General features: G+C 44.5%; 1 protein-coding gene across 1 annotated transcript in view; it reads right to left on the reverse strand.

The window, feature by feature from the left end:
• CNTNAP1 (contactin associated protein 1) overlaps window positions 1-20,523 on the reverse strand; it is a 199,190-nt gene that overhangs the window by 18,207 nt on the left and 160,460 nt on the right. The window contains exons 18-20 of the mRNA XM_078640668.1: window positions 18,909-19,148; window positions 7,614-7,886; window positions 5,647-5,777 (exon numbers count right to left, since the gene is read on the reverse strand). Of these exons, the coding sequence (XP_078496794.1) occupies window positions 5,647-5,777; window positions 7,614-7,886; window positions 18,909-19,148 (644 nt within the window). The remainder of the gene's footprint in view (window positions 1-5,646; window positions 5,778-7,613; window positions 7,887-18,908; window positions 19,149-20,523) is intronic.

Below are 20,523 nucleotides of genomic sequence, written 5' to 3' on the forward strand. Positions count from 1 at the left end.
TCTCTTCGACTTGCTGAGTGAAATTATGGCCGCCATTTTAGGTCTGCTTGTTATGAAGAGATAACATGTTTTCTTCCTGCCATCGTTATTGCAATGATTTTCGAAGTGAAGTTTACCATTCTGTTTTGCCATTTGAATGTGCTGGCTCATGTAGGTGCCTCTTTTGAGGGTTTATGACTCCTCTCAGCTTATTCTCACGACGTCCATTCAAGCTCTATCACAGCAGTGCTTAGTCATTTACTCATGTTGCTGTCTGGCATCTATCCCATCTTTTAGTGCCCAGCGTGTTTGACTACCATACTCTTATTGCTGTCCTGCTATCTCTGAGACAGTAACATTTTGCCAGCAGTATAAATTCTTGTGGATCTGTGTAGTGTGCCCTCATACTACCTACTATTTCAGCGCTCTTTGACTCATTCTAACAATAACAACATGGCTAATGACTCTCCTAATCCAAAACTATCACATACTGGAGCCAAACCTAAGAGACCTAAAAATGACCCGCCTTCTCCCATCCAGTCATCCTCTAACCCTGTCCTGGACTCCATTCTTGAGGAGGTCCGTGGTCTCCAACCGTTCATGTCCGCCACCAATGAAAAGCTTAAGCAAATTGAGGAACGCTGGGTTGTTATGGAGAGCAAGGTCCTGCAATTGGAGCAACGGGTGAGCGATATCCAGGATGCCTCAGCTAAAATCCCATTATTGGAGCAAGAAATCCACAAACTCAAACTACACACCGAGGACCTTGAAAACCGTAATCGTAGGAACAATCTACGCGTTTATGGTATTCCGGAAAATATGGAGGGTCCAGACATGGTCTCTTTCCTACGAAAATTCCTACATGACCTTTTGGATCTTCAACCTTCCTCGCACCCCCTCAACATACAGAGAGCCCACCGTCTAGGCCGTATAAACTCCAACTCTACCAAGCCTTGTGGCATTATTATGCTTTTTCTTGAGTTCACAGAGCTAATGTCTGTCTTGAAGGCTGCTAGGCTTAAACGACGTCTCCAGTGGTCTGGGCACAACATCTTTATCTCACAGGATCTCTCTACTGCCACAAATGCCCGACCTTTAATGAGACAGTTGAACATTCAATATGGTATTCTGCATCCTTGTTTTTGCAAGATAACACATAATGGTCGTACTCGCTCATTTGATGATCCACAAACGCTTCACACGTATTTACAAAGTGTCTCCTCTTCCAACATGGACACTGCTAACTAGTGTATCTCTTGCTTTGATCCTTCATTGTCGTTCTACATTTCTTCTCTTTGGTTCCTTTTGACTTTTTCTTCTTTTCTTCCCGGTTCATGTTTCTTTTCTTGAGGTACCCCTTTTTCACCCTTTTTTGTGTATATGTCCTTTCTTTGGCAGCCCGTGGGGTTGTGTCCCCTCCTTGGTGTATCTATGCCCCTATTGTATTGGTTGTTTTCCTTCTCTCCGATCAGGCTCCTATGCCTTGATCTGTCTACTCTTTTCTATTTTTTCCTCCTTTGTATCCTTTCTCCCTTTTCTATCTCTGTCTTTTTCTTTATCTGGCTTTCTTGCTCGTTCTTCTTTCTTCCATGTTTTTCTGTTCCTGAACGGTCTCTCCTTACATATTCGTTATTCATGATGTTTTTTTCTCTGTTTCTAGGTGCAGCATTTTTGTTTTTAAGTATTATGAGTGTGTTGAGAGCTCTCTCCTCTTGTAACTTATTTATTTGCTGTTTCCCCTATTGTAGTTATCTCCTTGACGTGTGTCTATTCCATGTGTCGCCCATCCTTCCCTCCTTCCACCATGTGTAACTTTGTCTCGTGGAATGTACGAGGTCTTGGTCACCCGGTCAAGCGTCAAAAGGTATTGTCTCATTTATCAAAACTTCATTCACAGGTTGTTTTTCTTCAAGAAACGCATTGTTCTGATGTTGAATCTATGAAGCTGAAAAGACATTGGGTGGGCCAAGTTGTGTTTTCTCCTGCTGTTAGTAAAAAGGGGGGGGTGGCTATTCTATTTCATAAAGCTTTAAATGTTCAAATTATTTCCTCTCAGAATGACGGTGAAGGGCGGTGGGCATTAGCTAAGGTTGTCATCCAGAATAAGACTTTGGTATTGCTAAATATCTACGGTCCGGTTCGCCCTGATCCTAAATTTTGGAAAGATATCAAGGTCCTTATTTCGTCTATTGATTGCCCAGATTTTGTTATTGCTGGTGATTTTAACCAATGGTTAGACCCTTTTTCAGATAGATTATCCTCCAGTAAATTTCAACCTGATAAATCTCATAAGAGCTTTCAATCTGCCATTGCCTCCCGTTCTTTATATGATTCATGGAAAAGGTGTAATCCTGATTTGTTAGAATATACTTTTTTCTCTAATGTACATCACACCCGCTCGAGGATTGACTACATTATGGTTAGTAAATCCCTACTCCCGTCCGTTCAAAAATCTGTGATTGGTTCCATATCTCCTGTTTATACTACCCTGGACCTCTCCCTCATTTCTTCCAAATTTAGTCGTTGGAAATGTAATTCCTTTCTTTTGTCTGACACTGTTTTTATGAAGGAAATTGTGGTTTTTTTTAATGAGTTCTTCTCCTTTAATAACCCGTCTGACACCTCCATTCCTAATAATTGGGATGCTTTTAAGGCTGCTTTTCGAGCTTTTACAATATCTTATGTATCTAAGAAAAAGAAACTCAACAGAAAGAAATTGAAGACCAACTTCAGAAAATTAAATTGCTTGAACACTCTTATTTTTCCTCCAAGTCTCCCTCTGCCCTTCAGGACTTAATCCTAGCTAAAACGGACCTAAACAAAATTATCACTAATGAAGCTTGTAACACCCTCATTAAAATCAAATCTAAATTCCATGGTGGCCAGAATAAAGCGGGGAAAATGTTGGCAAATTACTTAAAAATCAAATCAGAACGTAAAACTGTAGGCCCTATTTTTAATGAATCGATTAATAAACTAGTCTCATCTGATGAAGACATTGCTGAAGTGTTTCATAATTATTACCAGTCCTTGTACACTGATGACACATACCCTTCTGATGTAAACTTAACATCCTTTTTTGACGGCCTTCCCCCTCCCCCATCCCTTACAGATGACTTTGCTCATCTGGAGAAGGACATTACTCTCCAGGAAGTCACTCGGGCCATTCATTCTCTTAAAAAATCAAAGACACCAGGCACTGATGGCCTATCTGTTGAATTTTACTCTACTTTTCATACCTTTTTTGCACCAAAACTCCTACAACTATTTAATTCCTTTATTTCAGATGCCAAGGGATCTGGATCCTTTTTGGATGCGCTAATTATCATAATTCCCAAGCCTGACAAAGATCATTCACAGTGTAAAAACTTCCGCCCTATATCATTAATTAATTATGACTGCAAAATTTTTGCTAAAATTCTGGCTTTACGTCTTGACTCCATTATTCCCCGTTTGATTAAAACGGACCAAGTGGGGTTTGTGAAAGGTAGACTTGCTGCTGATAACGCTCGCATGTTTTCCAATGTTATTGCTCATAGTAAAAACCTCAAAGTTCCGATGGCAGCTTTGTCCCTAGATGCTGAAAAAGCCTTTGACCGAATTAACTGGCAGTTCATGTTTCGCACCCTACAATCGTTTGGCTTTGGTCCTTCTTTAAATCCTTGATTAAACTCCTTTATTCTTCTCCCCGAGCCAATATTTTTGTTAATAACCAGTTCTCTAGTTTTTTTTCTTTATCTAGAGGCACGCGTCAAGGATGCCCTCTGTCCTCTTTATTATTTATTCTGTGTCTTGAGCCTTTTTTAGAACAGATTTGTCCAATCCTGGAATTGCTGGCTTTAAACTCCCATCTACAGAGATTAAAATGTCTGCTTATGCGGATGATGTACTGGTATATATGGCCGACCCTACTTCGTCCCTTCCACACTTTTTGGATGAGGTGCGGTTGTATTCATCTATATCGGGATTTAAGCTCAACCTAACTAAAACGGAAGTTCTTCCCCTAAATTCGGTTTGTTATCAATACATGTTTAATAACAGTGAATTTGTGTGGTGTCCTTCTAAACTCCAATATCTTGGTGTATGGTTTTCATCATCTTTGGGGGACACCCTAAAATTTACTTTCGATTCCCTCTTAAAGAAAATTCAATCCCTCCTTCAAATATGGTCCCCCTTATTTCTCTCCTGGTGGGGTAGATTAGATACGGTTAAAATGATGATTACTCCCCATGTTCTCTACACTGTTTCTATGCTCCCTTTTAAAATCCCTAATTCATATTTTTCCCGAATAAACTCTATTTGTTCTAAATTCTTGTGGAATGACAAACACCCTCGAATAGCCTTACATAAATTGATGCGCCCTAAAAATGAAGGTGGTGTTCGGTTCCCCAATTTTAAAATATACCACTCCGCTTTCTTGATCAAACAATCCTTTTCATTAGCTTATGACTTTACAGATACTCCTGTGCCTAAATGGATTCTCCTGGAACGCTCTCTCTTAAAGGATTTTTCAGTTCAACATACTGTCTTTATGTCAAATTGCTCTTTTTTAACTAAATACCCTATTTTAAAATATTCTCATACGCTGTTACACAATGTTTTCTCTTGCAACCTCTCCCCTCTTCAGTGTTTTATATCCTCCGAGATGTGGTACAACAAATTCCTTAAATACAAAGGCAAATCGTTTTACTTTAAATATTGGAAAGAAAAGTGCCCCCCTGTGTGCATGCACACCAGTACCTGCACGTCATGGACTGAAGCAGTCCATGCTTTGTAGGTACTGCCTTTGACCTTCCCATTGTGGTCCCTATTTCATAGGCACCGCCCTGGAAATACCAAAGAACAGTCCAACAGACAGGAGGAAACTCCTAATCTGGCAGGCGATTCAGACATGGGTTTGGCGGTGCGGGGAGCGCGGTGGTCCCACTCCCGCACCGCCAAACACATGATAAGACCCATAGTCAGTCTTTCCCTCAGGAAGTATGTTTTAGAGCATTTTGAAGGTGGAGAGATGGGAGTGGAGTGCATGTCAGAAGGAAGTGGACTCCAATGTTGCAAGCTACTTCATCAGACTGAATATTCAAAGTGGCAGGTTTGGACGTGGCTAAAAGGTTCTTGTCTGCTGAGTAAAGATTGCGGGTGAGGACTGTGTGGGGGGAGTGGAGGGTTGGGGTTATGTTCCTCAAATGGTATTCGGATACAAAAGCCCTCATCACGAGTGGCTTGACTTGGAAGGTGAGTATTAATGCACTGTTTAAAAATTCAATACCACGGAAACTGGAATTTATAATATGCGATCATTGTCACCTATTGCAAGTTGTGCCCTTTAATATGGGGATTAACATGAAGGTTTTGGTTCTTTTGCGCACCAAAATCCGCAAGTACCATTATTCATAGTGCATTTTTCTTTGGAAAATTCAGCAGGTTTCACCTGCCAAAATTTACTTGGGGAAAATTGTGAGGAATTTGTAGTAACTACCACAAAACTTATAATTGTGATTCCTCACTCACTCTACTGCACACATCTTATAATAGGAGAAAATATTTCGAAACGTAATAACCTGGGACTGAACCAACCCCCGTGTGACAGACGCCTCATCTGCCACCTGCTTTTAAGTACACTATACACATTAGAGGACACAACGACTACATTTTGGCCAACTCAACCTGAGAGTAGATGATCCTGTTGAGCCTCGTGACGTTCACACGATGCGGCCTTCCGTCGGTCAGATTTGTTTTACTCAAAGGAAAAATGTACGGACTCAATGTGCCCAGGTTGTAGCGCAGCTCCAAGATACCTGGAAAGACGACAAGTGTGACGTGAATACAAGATGCACATTCTGGATAGTACGATCACCCGTATGATGCTGGAAAACCTGCCCTTTACTGCCTCGCGGAACATAACGTCAAACCCTTTCAGACTCCTACTCAAAATCTATTAGCAATAAAGACAGTTCACAAAGTTACTTGAGTAACCTATCGATTGTCAGAAAGTAAGCTTAGGTGCACATAAAAGGACAACACCAATATTGCATGATTCAGCCACTGGTGTAAAGCAGAAAGGTCTTTGTGTCGAGACAAAAACGAGAAAATAGATTGAGAGCCTATTGCTAAACATATAAAACACACTTTAATTTGATTTACTTTACTATCACAATTTTATTTTGAGTTCAATAAGAATTTATTGATGTTAAATAAAAGAATTATGCTACCAAATCTAAAAGTAGAAATGGATAATAGTCATCAAAATATATTAAATAATATTTCATATTGAAGGAAACATATTATATTTATAAACAAGTTATGGTATTATAAAATATAACCCCATGTTTTGAAAAAAAGAAGAGACAAGAAGAAATAGAAAAGAGGATATAATGTAGAAGAAAGGAGAATTAAAATACAGTTTTAGATAAAGAAGTAGTATAGGTACCCATAATAAATCTGACTAATCTGCCCATTACTCCTGTTCAAATTTAAAACAATGCATCTGCGTGATGATCATGTTTTCTCCCATTCACTGTAAAACATATATCGGTGTAATGATACCTTCTTCTAATATGCCCATTCATTGTAGAAAAAAAACATCTGTGTAATAACAACACCTTCTCCAAGTAGGCCCATTTACTGTAAAAAAAATACACTTGTGTAATAAGAATACCTTCTCCCTATGCACATTCACTGTAAAACAAAATACATTTGTGTGCGCAATAACGATACCTACTCCCAGTATGCCCATTCATTGTTAAAAATACATTGTGTAATAACAATAACTTCTCCCAGTATGCGCATTCACTGTTAAAAATACATCAGCGTAATAACAATAACTTCTCCCAGTATGCCCATTCTTTGTTAAAAATACATCTGTGCAATAACAACACTTTTTCCCAGTATGCCCATTTACTGTAAAAAAATACACCTCTGTAATAAGAATACCTTCTCCCTATGCACATTCCCTAAAAACAAAATACATCTCTTTAATAACACCTTCTCCCAGTATGCCCATTCATTGTTAAAAATAAATCTGTGTAATAACAACACCTTCTCCCAGTATGCCTATTCACTGTTAAAAATGCATGTGAGTATAACAATAACTTCTCCCTGTATGCCCATAGTCGGCGAGAGCAATGCATTCTCTGAATATTACCATGTTCTGTGAGACCAATCCATCTCTGTTATAACCATGCCTTAAGACCACGCACCACTATAATAGCAAAGCCTTCTTCCACTCTGCAGACAGCCTCAAAACATGCAATTCTCTCACAGAGCCCATTCTAGGTGTAAACTATACATCTGTTCCATAACAATACTTCTCCAGTATGCACACTGCCTAAGAACAGAAAGCGCTCAACCAGTGGTCCTATTCTCTACGAGCTTTTCTGCGCAAACAGTGCACTCTAATGATATACCTATTCTTGATGCAAAACAATACATTTCTGCAAAGAAAATTCATTCTCCCAGTATGGCCATTCTCTTTGAAAACAATATCCCACTAAAACAATAAATTCTCCCTGTACCCAGTATTTCCACTTTTCTTTGAGATCGCTATACACCCCTCCACAATGACCGCCCTCTCTCTGTGCGCCCTCCTCCATTCTGACTTCATCTTGTCAAGAATTTGGATAATTGGCTCTTACCGTCCTCTCTGAGGATGATGGCAATATAGTCTTTGGTGAAAGTGCTGATATAGATGAGCACAGCGGGCGCCACCGTGGTGCTGAAGCTGAACACGATCTCCTCGCGGTTCATGGTCAGGTTGTCCCTTGGGTTGTAGGGGTAGCTCAATCTCGGAAAGGGATCCTCGGCTGCAGTTTGGGTCAATATACTGGCAAACTGCCTGGCCGCTTCCTCGTAGGCTGATGACATGTTGTAGCGCAGCCATGTCCCCGGCTCGAAAAATGCACCCACATCTGCAAACAAGGGACCAAAGCAGGTCAACAAGGGCACCACACAGTGGTAGAATCTTGATAGTTAGAGGAGCTACTCTTTGGATCCCCAGAGGCCACTCTAAGAAAGACCAAAACATGTGAAGTTTTCAATCCACCTTTTACACAAATGTATGTAGCTTGACAGGCCTCCCTATTCCTATTACATTCCACAGCTAACGAACAGAGGCATGTTAGTGTGAACAGATTCCCACTAGCACAGCAGTATATTGAAAGGCAAGTGAGAGCTATATTTAATTTTGGCATTGATATGTCCTTTAGAGTGCTGGATACCAGTGTGGTTGGTGCACAGGGCTAGACCTACCAGTGAGTAGTAGACAGATGCATGAGAGAAGCAAAGAGGCACACATGCTGGGTGTTCAAACCAGCGCCTTGACAAGGGCGGCTGTCCCAGCACCATCATGGGCAGCTCTAGCGATGCTGATTCCAACTGCTTTGTGAATTGTGGCATCAGTTATAAAACATAGGCACTCATACTTAAGGTGCTACTCAGGGTAACGTGCCATCAGTGGAGGGCGGTGGCATCTGAAAACATGTCAAGAGAATACCTGCCACAGAACAACCTGCCACACAGTGGCACTGCCCGCAAAGGAGGGGAGCCTGGCTTATGAGGGGGAAGTATCCATGTGATGGCACTATCTAAAATGCAAGTAGCAGGGCTTATAGTACCAAATACCAGACAATTGGTGGCTTGGCAACTCATGCTTAACTGAAGCATTATGAAGCTGGCATGGCAAAATGGAAACACCTAGTAAATGTGCAAAGCAATGCGTGCTTATTTGGGGCAAAGTGAAACTGGCAAAACAACGAAGAAACTGACTGCAATCACTGAACAGACAGACTGGCACACTGGTTGCAGCACCATGTGGGGGCAGCATCAGAACCAGCTTGGCATGCACCTATTTTGTTTTTTCTTTTAGCTTAACAGATCATTCAGTTTTGTGGTTCACATTTACAAAATCCGTCTTCTCGCTATAGATTTATATAATGAGAGTTTAACTAACATTAGCTCACCATCTGCCCAGGACGAGGCAACCGTCTATATAAATATATCTTTTTCTTTGGAGGTGGAAGAAAGCAATATCTCAGACTCCTATTAAAGTTTTTTTTCTGTCTTTGTGAATGCACTGTTGTGACTTTCCAGGAAACAGTATCAGTGTTGGACTGATATGCGATCAACTAGCCCCTTATCCCTGCTGGCTTCCGGTGTACAATCTGTTGAGCAATCAGGTTATTCACATACAGTCCAGTGGGGTTCTTCAGCCTTTGCCACACTGTTTTGTCACGCAGACTCCATCTAACTACTCAACCTTTTGTGTCTTATCCAGGACTGACCCTGTAGCCTGACACACCGAAGCATGTGCCTGCAGTGACAACATCGTTTCAGCCAATGAAACAATTTCTTCACAGTGGATTGCTTTATTGTAATGGTAATGTTTTTTTCAAAGGTCATTTAAAAGTGATCAGCATGCTGAAGGCCGTTTTAGAGATATAGGGCCAGATGTAGGTGGCTCATTACCGGTCGGTAACGGCCGAAATTAACGAATTTCGGCCGTTACCGACCGGTAATGGGCTTTTCTTATGTAGGGGGCCGAAATTAAGGATTCGGTAATTTACTGAATCGGTAATTTAAGGAATCGGTAAATTAGCGATTTCTTAAATACCGATTCAGTAAATTACCGAATTCCTAATGTAGGGAGCACTTAAATGAGTGCTTATCCCATGTTAGGATTCGTTATTTACCACCAACTACAAGTTGGTGGTAAATAACGAACACCCCCCAAAAAGCAATTTAATGCAAATTGCTTCAGTGCCATGTTGCAGATATACATGCCCTTAGGGCATGTATGTCTGCAACATGTGCACCCATAAACAATTGAGGGGTGCAACAGGGTGTCAAAGTTCTTCCTGCCCCTCAAATCAAACCACTGACATAGTGTTTAGGTGCCAAGAAGGTCGCAGTTTATTCAACATAACACGTTTATACATTTGCAACATTAATCATGGTTATTCTAATGCTCTCTTAATCTTCCTGTCAATATGCTTTCTTGTCTTTGCAATTATTTTCGTCACTGCGTTGACCCAGCCTCCTCAAGTTCCGGGGACAGGATGGGCCCCCTGTCTGGGCCTATGTTTCGTGGGTCAAAGCTTCAACTTACAACCGATTTGGGACCTGCCCGGGCTGTAAGTGCTGCCCACTTGTCTTGCCCTTTCGCGGACCTCTCTGCTCTCCGTGGTCCCAGCCGTGAGGCATCCCAAGGGTCCTGCAGGAGCATCACATCTACTATTTCCATGGCGGCAGGCGGCCCATGGCTCCCTTAGTGCCCCTTAGGCATTCCAAGGACACTGTGTGAGCCTTCCCTCTACCTTTTAGTAATTCTCTCTTTTTCTTTCTACCTTTCTTGTGTTCCTTCTGCCTCACCTCTACCCTTGGGGCTGTGACGCCCGTTCCTTCTAGTGAGGGTGGGTGGGATTCCTTCTTCACTCGGTGAGGGGGATTTTGTGCCTCCTTGGGCCTCTTGCCCCCTATTTATCCCCCCTTGCCTACTCAGTTCGCCCCCGGATTGGGGGGTTCGTGTTTGCCCTGGGCGACCCATCCTTGTCACCCCCTTTCGAGCGGGCTATTTAAATGTAAGTGTGGGCGGAGCTTCCTGCCCCGGCCAGTGTTTGGCACAGGCCCCTAATGGGTCTGGCTTCGCCTCCCCCGGCCCGGGTTCTAACCCCTTACAGGGGGCCAGTTGTCCCCCCGTTGCTTCAAACAACTGGTCCCTCCTGCCCCTCAAATGAAACCACTGACATAGTGTTTAGGTGCCAAAGAAGGTCGCAGTTTATTCAACATAACACATTTATACATTTGCAACATTAATCATGGTTATCCTATTGCTCTATTAATCTTCCTGTCAATATACTTTCTTGTCTTTGCAATTATTTTTGTCACTGCGTGGACCCAGCCTCCTCAAGTTCCGGAGACAGGACGGGCCCCCTGTCTGGGCCTCTGTTTCATGGGTCAAGGCTTCAACTTGCTACCGATTTGGGACCTTCCTGGACTGCAAGTGCTGTCCCACTTGTCTTGCCCTTTTGAGGGACCTCCCTGCTCCCCGTGGTCCTGCCGTGTGGCATCCCCCAGGACCTTGCTTGACCATCTACTCTATCTATCATGAGGCTGAGTCCTTCTATTTCGATCCCTTGGTACCCCAGCCACAAGGCATCCCAAGGGTCCTGCGAAAGCATCACATCTACTCTTTCCACGGCGGCAGGCCTCCCTTGGGCTCCCTCAGTGCCCCTGTTGTGAGGCATCCCAAGTACACGGTGTGAGCCTTCCCTCTACTTTTTAGTAATTCTCTTTTTCTTTATATCTTTCTCGTGTTCCTTCCGCCACGCTACCTACAGTTTCACGATCAGAGGGAGCTCCCCCCTTCCACCCCGATCGCCTCGCCCCCGTTGTCCCCATCAGGGTATGGAGAGGCCTGTACCTCACTAGCTTGCTCCCATTCTCTCTTTGTGGGCTCCTGCCCCTGGGGCCTGCTTACAACGGATGGTAGGGTGATTCCCCACTCATGCATGCTGAAACCTGCATGACGTTCCCCATTTACAATTGTCTTTTTCAAACTTCCAGCATATATATCCTGATTTGTTATTGCCCTGGTTTTTACCTTTCAGCCCTTGTCCCTGCCCCTCATCTTCTCCCTTACTCCCGTAAGGACGAAAACTGCTCTCGTTGCTGCTGACACCTTCCCTGGCTGCCACAATGTGTGTCATGAACCCTTCCCTGTCCTGGCAATCCCATCCCGTTATCGGCCACACCTGCATCTTCTCCCTGAAACCCTCATCGTATCTCAGCCATGCCTCTCCCTGATATTGCTGCTGCGCCTCATGCACTTTTCGCTCGTATAAAATTAGTGCTGCTGCGCTTTGGGGAAATTTCTCAATGAAAATACATGGCAATGTTCTGAAGGCTTTCAGCCATTTTCTATTGATCTTTCTCCTCTGGGCTTGTGGCGATCCCTTCTGTCCTCGTCCTTTTTGTCGTGCGCCGCTAAATCTAACCCTGCCTGGCGGACTTCTAACAGTGAGAAAATGTCTATGAACTCTTTCCTCCATATTCTCTCCTTCCCTTTTAGTGGGATGAGATTGGCTAGCCTTAGCAGTTTTGTGGTTGTGGGGGGCGCTCAGGGATGAGCGCAAGTACTCACTGGCCGGCTTCCCGTTAGCGGCATACCCTTCTACTGTCTAGCTTACATTTGTATTCTCAGCCCTTTCGAGCGGGCTATTTAAATGTAAGTGTGGGCGGAGCTTCCTGCCCCGGCCAGTGTTTGGCACAGGCCCCTAATGGGTCTGGCTTCGCCTCCCCCGGCCCGGGTTCTAACCCCTTACAGGTGGCCAGTTGTCCCCCCGTTGCTTCAAACAACTGGTCCCTCCTGCCCCTCAAATGAAACCACTGACATAGTGTTTAGGTGCCAAAGAAGGTCGCAGTTTATTCAACATAACACATTTATACATTTGCAACATTAATCATGGTTATCCTATTGCTCTATTAATCTTCCTGTCAATATACTTTCTTGTCTTTGCAATTATTTTTGTCACTGCGTGGACCCAGCCTCCTCAAGTTCCGGAGACAGGACGGGCCCCCTGTCTGGGCCTCTGTTTCACGGGTCAAGGCTTCAACTTGCTACCGATTTGGGACCTTCCTGGACTGCAAGTGCTGTCCCACTTGTCTTGCCCTTTTGAGGGACCTCCCTGCTCCCCGTGGTCCTGCCGTGTGGCATCCCCCAGGACCTTGCTTGACCATCTACTCTATCTATCATGAGGCTGAGTCCTTCTATTTCGATCCCTTGGTACCCCAGCCACAAGGCATCCCAAGGGTCCTGCGAGAGCATCACATCTACTCTTTCCACGGCGGCAGGCCTCCCTTGGCTCCCTCAGTGCCCCTGTTGTGAGGCATCCCAAGTACACGGTGTGAGCCTTCCCTCTACTTTTTAGTAATTCTCTTTTTCTTTATATCTTTCTCGTGTTCCTTCCGCCACGCTACCTACAGTTTCACGATCGGAGGGAGCTCCCCCCTTCCACCCCGATCGCCTCGCCCCCGTTGTCCCCATCAGGGTATGGAGAGGCCTGTACCTCACTAGCTTGCTCCCATTCTCTCTTTGTGGGCTCCTGCCCCTGGGGCCTGCTTACAACGGATGGTAGGGTGATTCCCCACTCATGCATGCTGAAACCTGCATGACATTCCCCATTTACAATTGTCTTTTTCAAACTTCCAGCATATTTATCCTGATTTGTTATTGCCCTGGTTTTTGCCTTTCAGCCCTTGTCCCTGCCCCTCATCTTCTCCCTTACTCCCGTAAGGACGAAAACTGCTCTCGTTGCTGCTTACACCTTCCCTGGCTGCCACAATGTGTGTCATGAACCCTTCCCTGTCCTGGCAATCCCATCCCATTATCGGCCACACCTGCATCTTCTCCCTGAAACCCTCATCATATCTCAGCCATGCCTCTCCCTGATATTGCTGCTGCGCCTCATGCACTTTTCGCTCGTATAAAATTAGTGCTGCTGCGCTTTGGGGAAATTTCTCAATGAAAATACATGGCAATGTTCTGAAGGCTTTCAGCCATTTTCTATTGATCTTTCTCCTCTGGGCTTGTGGCGATCCCTTCTGTCCTCGTCCTTTTTGTCGTGCGCCGCTAAATCTAACCCTGCCTGGCGGACTTCTAACAGTGAGAAAATGTCTATGAACTCTTTCCTCCATATTCTCTCCTTCCCTTTTAGTGGGATGAGATTGGCTAGCCTTAGCAGTTTTGTGGTTGTGGGGGGCGCTCAGGGATGAGCGCAAGTACTCACTGGCCGGCTTCCCGTTAGCGGCATACCCTTCTACTGTCTAGCTTACATTTGTATTCTCAGCCCTAGGGGCCCCTGTACCCCCTCAGTGGTTGTTTTTGGCTTGGTACCCCTTTCTCCTTGCTTGTCGCCCCCTTTGTATAGCCCTTCTTGTCCGCCCTTTGGTGTTGGTCCTGTCCGTCCCCTGCTCCCCAATGCCCCACTGGATAAGCCCCGGGAATGGAGCTCCTACCCCTGGCCATTGCCACCAGGGAGTCCCCGCCACTGGGTGGGCTGCCCTTGTTGCCCAGGTCTCCCCTTGGAAATCTTGTGAACTGTCCCCTAACCCTGCCTGCCATGGGAGATGCATGGCCCAATGCCCTTGCATTGCTACATTGCCCACCCCCAGCTGAGAGCCCCTCTATAAGCTCTGCCCATGTTTCCATTCTGTTGTGCCAACCCGACGCACACTCTCGCGCCCCCGCTTGCCGCTCTTTGCGCCATGCTTACCCTTCTCTCTGTCAGCCATTCCGTTTTGTCCCTTGTGTCTTTCATGAGGGGCCCTGTGTTGGCTACAGACCCCTCGTCGTCGCTGCACCCATCCTCTTCTAAGCTAGACACCTGCTCCTCTGAGCTAGACACCTGCTCTGGGGACACAGTCCTCCTCCTTCTGGCTATCGGGGGGACCTTTGTTGGCCTTTGCAGGGGCCGCCGTTTTGGGTGCTGGCCCCTTACCCCCGCATTCTTGGGGGATGGCCGTGCAGAGGATGCCCGCTGAGGCCTCCTGCTCCTGGTAGGTCCTTCTTCTATCTACGAGGAGGGGGGAGTTTGTGCCACCCTGGGCCTTTTGCGCCCTATTTATCCCCCTCCTTGCCTACTCAGTTCGCCCCCAGATTGGGGGGTTCATGTTTGCACTTGGGCGACCAATCCTGGTCGCCCCCTTTCGAGCAGGCTATTTAAGTGTGTGGGGGGGCGGAGCTTCCCGCCCCCGGCCGGTGTTTGGCCCGGGCCCCTAATGGGTCCGACTATGCGTCTCCCGGCCAAGGTTCCGAGTAGTCATGTAATTATTGGTAATCTTGAGTGAAAGAGTAATGCAGAATTAATTGAATTACTCCGATTATGCCATCATAATTATAATTCCTCCCTAGCCTATCAATATTGAGACTTCTTAACTATTCAAGTGCTGGACTTCAGGTATCTTCAATTGATAATGAATTTTTTAAGAACCCTGGCCAACACAACATGTGGAAGGAAGCAGTGAGATAAAGGGCTGTAGTGAGAAACACCAACATAGGCAGCAGAATTGGAAATGTAATCTGGAGAATCAAGGAAAAAAGAAAAAAGAAAAAACACTGCAAGGAAGCTGAAGGGCTGTTAGAAGGTGCTATAAAGCACATGGATGCTGTATGTGTACTGGTAACGTGGTATGAAAGCATGTTTAAAGGATGGGAGGATGTTGTGTCAGGTACCCACCGCAAGTGTAAACCAGCGAGGTTGGTGTGCTGGGCTAGACCTACTGGTGAGTAGTTGACAGATGCATGAGAGAAGCAAAGAGGCACACATGCTGGGTGTTCAAACTAATGCCTTGCAAGGGCGGATGTCACAGCACCATCATAGACAGCTCTAGCGATGCTGAAGCCACCCGCTTTGTTAAAGTTGGCATCAGCCATAAAACATGTGGCACTCATAGCTAAGGTGATTCTCTGTCTACTCAGGGGAACGTGCCATCGGTGGAGGGCGGTGACAACCAAGAACATGCAATTAGAATACCTGCCACAGAACGGAACTACCTGCCACACAATGGCAATGACAGCAAAGGAGGGGAGCCTGGCTAATGTGGGGGAAGTATCTAAGTGGGCATATGATGGCAATATCTTTTATGCAAGTAGCTAGGCATATAATAGCAAATACCAAGCATCTGGTGGCTTGGCAATGCATGCTTAACTGAAACATTACGAAGCTCCTATGGCAATATGGAAACACCCAGCAAATGTGCCAAGTAATGCAAGCTCAAATAGAGCAAAGTGAAATTGGCAAAACAACAAAGCAACTGACTTGGCAACAGGGTTGGATTGGGATTAAAAATTGGCCCGAGCATGCTAAAAGAAAAGGGTCCCACATGTGCATATTGACTTCCCGCAAAACAGAGCTTCCGCAAAATCTTATTAAAAAAAGGGGGCGGGGGTAAAAAAATGCAGGGATTAGTTCAAACTGGTGAACTACACCTGAAAACAAGTGAGACCACTTTTTCTCAGGCCCCCTACTCCTGCTCAATCAACATACAATAATGGACAGGCCCAACGAGAGAAATGGAGTGACACATCTGCCTGTTGCTAAACTGAAGGTAATGCGCGCCCATCTGCCTCCAGGAAGGCCACTCAGACACCCACTGGGCCGCAGGCTGTATTTGAAAAGGGCACCACCCACATTGGCCCCCGCAGACTGCTCAAAAAAGCAGCCCACAGCTGGAACTTGGACACCGGCCCCTGGGGCATTGCCCGAGTGCCCGCGTTACCAATCCGTTGCTGCTTGGCAATCTCGGAGCAGACATCCTGGCACAATGTGAGGAGCACCTTAGCACACTTGAGCAGCACCAGAGCCAGCCTGGCATGCACATCGTCATATTATTAAAATCACCCTGGAAAAATTAATAACACCCTCATATTATTGACAGTATCCTGGAACATTTAATCAACATTCAGATACATGATGGTAGAATTGTGTCTTACGATACCAGGCAATGACTGTATTTTATTTTCCGGAGCACACATTTTCATGTGCTATGATCTGGCACAGTCAGTGGCGTAGCATGGGTGGAGCCACAGGGGAGGTTGCCCCAGACGCAAAATTCTTATGAGCATTCTAAGAAGAGCATGGCCATTCTTAAGGGTGCAACATTTTAAATGAAAAGTGGAAGAATACTTGCCTTGTCCGAAGTGCTTACATCCCATGCTATGCTGCAGGGCACAGTAAATGAGATGCGTATCTTATTGTGTACCATGGCTCAATTCCTTCTGCGGTTCAATCTGTGATTGTCATTTTCCCTGTTGGCACACTGTAGCACCAACCGATTCATTGTCATAACGTAAGAGTATTATCTGCTGTTCACCCACTGTTCAATGAGGTGTATAATTTTCTTATAGTCAAATACATGATTTTCTGCTGGAGAGAAATAATGCTTCTAGGTACTCTGGAAACAGATCCTAAACTTTGTATGAGGCCCCTTTCAAAGAGGCGTAGGCTAAGAAGCAGATCTGAAGGCCGGGTGTGCAATGTGAGACAGGATCTGATAGGTGGAGATTGAGGGGTAGAGGGCCATGTGGGTAGGGGTCATTGGGGGAATCTCACGCGTGGACTCTGACAGGTTGGGGTGACGGTGCTTAGGAATGGCCCCATATTTTCGGTCCTAGCCATTGATGGACCAACGTTTTTCATATAAGCAACTTGCTGGATGAATCCTCTCCTATAATCATAAAGTATTGATAATTGTTTGTTATACTAATTTAAGTGAATTTCGTATACAATGTAGAAGCAGGGGAAGCTTGCCTATGTGTCCCCCAACAAGTAACTGAATGAGACTAAAATGTCCACTAAAACGCGGGAAAACAAATTGAGCATGCCCCATTTGCATGAGGTCATAACGCTTGGAGGGAAAGCTTTGCTTCTGCACACTAATGTGCAAAATGGCTGCTTCAAAACTCACATGCTAAGCATCTGCTTTGCTCAAAACTAAACTGCGTTTTATACTAAGTGCTAATGCATAAAGAAGTATTTTAATTAAATGGGATTAGAGTAGACATAAGTGGTATACAGTGAAGCTATTTTATTTGAATCTAACATCTTGTTTTTTTGTCTTCTCTGTTAGTTCGTAATTGGGCCTAAATCAAGAGACGAGGCTTAAATCCACGTGGGTAACATGCGCAGCTTCAGTAAACAACAACCCTGGAGTTGTGATCTCAAGCCTTGGAACATAGTCAAGGATGATCTTTTCTCATAGGGAGAAATGATGGAACATCCTGAAGACTCAATGAACAAATGTATAAATGTAATGCAATGTTTAAGTTTAATATGAGAAACGGGTGGGAATAAAGCTTGGGAAAACAAATTAAATGTCGGGAACATAAGACAATGTTTTTTAGAAAAGTAACACATTTAGTATGATGTGACGATCATCTCCCTTGGCGTGTCCAACCAGAACACACAACTTACACTGGTTTGAAACATTTGGAGGTGGAACATGCCACCAAAAGGTATGATTGGGATAGTTAGTAAAATTAATTAGCTGATCGCTGCCAGAACGCTGAGAGATAGACATGCTCTCCGATTACTGATTGATTACTTGAAGCAGACTTAGAATTTTTCAAATAAAATTTAGGAACGAGAGTGCGGAAGAGGACCGAGGAGGCGAGGGATTAGGAACGAGGTGGGGAAGATGGTCGAGGAGGGAACTAGTATCTGGGAGGGGTTTGACGCTTGTGTTGAATCCAGAAGAGGTGATCTGTCCTGTCAACATCCTGTCCTGAACCATTACCTGGTAATTTGTGGGGTCCAAACTCTTGGCCAGAGGGGTCTGACCTCACACCATCCTAGGTAAATATAGCTGTATTGTGTCAATGTACCTTTTTTCTCTCTCCTCGTTTCCTGAGGTACTCGTCATTACATTTTATAGACTTATATAGGCCACTAAATTTTTACCTTTCCAGAATGATAGAGTTAACACTGTAATTTGTATTTGACTCACAAAAATATTTTCAGATACAACTTTAAAACTAGAAACTGACTCTGTGGTTATTCAATGAATAAATAAGAAAAATGCTTTAATGTCTTTAATTACCATCTCTAAATCAACTAATAGACCCATGAGTATAGGAAGGGCTTAGTAAATAAATAAATAGGTTCAAAATTCTCTAGGTAAATGGACAATATAAAGAAGCTCTAAATTGATCTCCGGCGGGGATTCATCAACTGGATGTTGCAAGTGAGTGTGTTTAATGGGCCCGAATGTGTGTGACTTTGTGATATTTGTCCGCAGGTTGGTGTCTCGCTGGATCACCATCCAGCCACCCTTCTTAACCTGAACATTTGCAATTATTAAAATAATAATTAGTAACAACCCTGTTAACTACTCAGGCTTTCACAAAAACTGCTGTTTGAAATGGAACTGGGACCCACCTCTTGTGCACACCATGCCCTCAAAGCCTGTGCCGTTGCAGTCGCAGGTGTAGTGGCTGTATCTTTCCACACAGCGGCCTCCATTTTGGCACGGGATTAGCGGGTTCCGACAATAGCCCGTGCAGTTCACGTTCACCCCTTCTGAGCTGTTGGCTTTGGCCTCCAGGTTCAGAGTCACGCCGTTCATTCTCAGGCCTCTCAAGCAGCCCAGAAACGGCCTCAGCCTATACTCAGCAGATCCTGCAATTAAATATCAAAACTAGTAAAATTATGTGTCTGCTTGAAAAATACTATGCCCCCTAAAACAAATTTCAGCCTTCAACTTCATACACACAGATTCAGATATGCATTTCAGGCTCACTGTGGTGCTACCCAGTGTCCCAGAAAGTTTCTGAAACATTACTTCAAACTTTTCCGCCCGTGCATCCATTTCCGAATCTGAGGCTGGATATGCAAGGAAGGGAAATAAGCAACAAGTATTCCGACCTGGTTTTGGATCCAAACACGACATCCTCCCCACAGCATCCCTCAGGCACTCGCTCCTGTCTGCAGAACACTTCCTCCCTCCAGCATCTTACCTGTCTTAATGGAGGTTTGCACTCCAAGGCTCTGATTATGAGGCAGGTTGGTGTTATCCTTGTATGCTGCCACGCCTGATCACCCCTGCACAAATGCACCTAGTTTTCCCAGGTGCAAGGTGAAACTGACCCGGTTAATTCCAGCCTGTAAAACTGCATGAGGCTTCGGCTGCTAGTACAGCTCAGAGCAAACGGTAAGTGTTTACGATAAAAACCTCAGGAAAGGAATTATTGTGTGTAAAGGCCCATAGGAATGAATGGGGAGTCAGTCCTTATTTGCGATTCGCAATTAGCGAATCGCAAATGTGCCGCAATTTCAAGGGTGCCAGGGTGTCCAAAGGACACCCTGTTGCACCCCTGAAATGGTATGGGAAAGCCATTCCTTGTTTGCGATTAGCAATTAGTGAATCGCAAATAAGGAATCAGTAGGAATCGCCAATAACATTGCGATTCCTACATGCATCCCGTTTTGCGAGTCTTTAATAGCGAATCCTTAAAATTCGCTATTAAGGACTCGCAAAACATAACTTTGATGCGTCTGGGGGATTATGTTTTCACTTCAAAATGGCAATAGCAGTATTTTGTTGATCACTTTTTCTTTTTAATGCCATAAAATATTTTGAAACTGCAAAATAAAGACTACAAGAACTTAACTATGTCGGAATCGTAGGTAAATGTCACAGTAATTGTAAGGACTGGCAAATATCATTGTTATTTGCTGTACAGCCACGATGTTGAAATGATGTATATTTTGTATATATTGTAATAACATGAGTGAGTGTCAGAATAATCTTAGATGCTAATCCAAACAATTTCCTAGAGGAAGTTGGGGGCATATTACCAACGTTAAGCGATATTTATCGCTAACGATGCTTAGCAACGAATTTTTTAACGCTAAGCATCGTCAGAAATTATCGCAGATAAACCTTGCTATTATCAAGGTTTATCGCAAATGCGATAAAAAACGGCCGCAATGCATGAATATCGCTGAAAAGTCAGCGATATTCATGCATTACCGAGCTAATGCTCTTAGCCAT

The sequence above is a fragment of the Lissotriton helveticus genome, chromosome 5_1 (genome assembly GCF_964261635.1).
Source record: "Lissotriton helveticus chromosome 5_1, aLisHel1.1, whole genome shotgun sequence".
Lineage (NCBI taxonomy): Eukaryota > Metazoa > Chordata > Amphibia > Caudata > Salamandridae > Lissotriton > Lissotriton helveticus.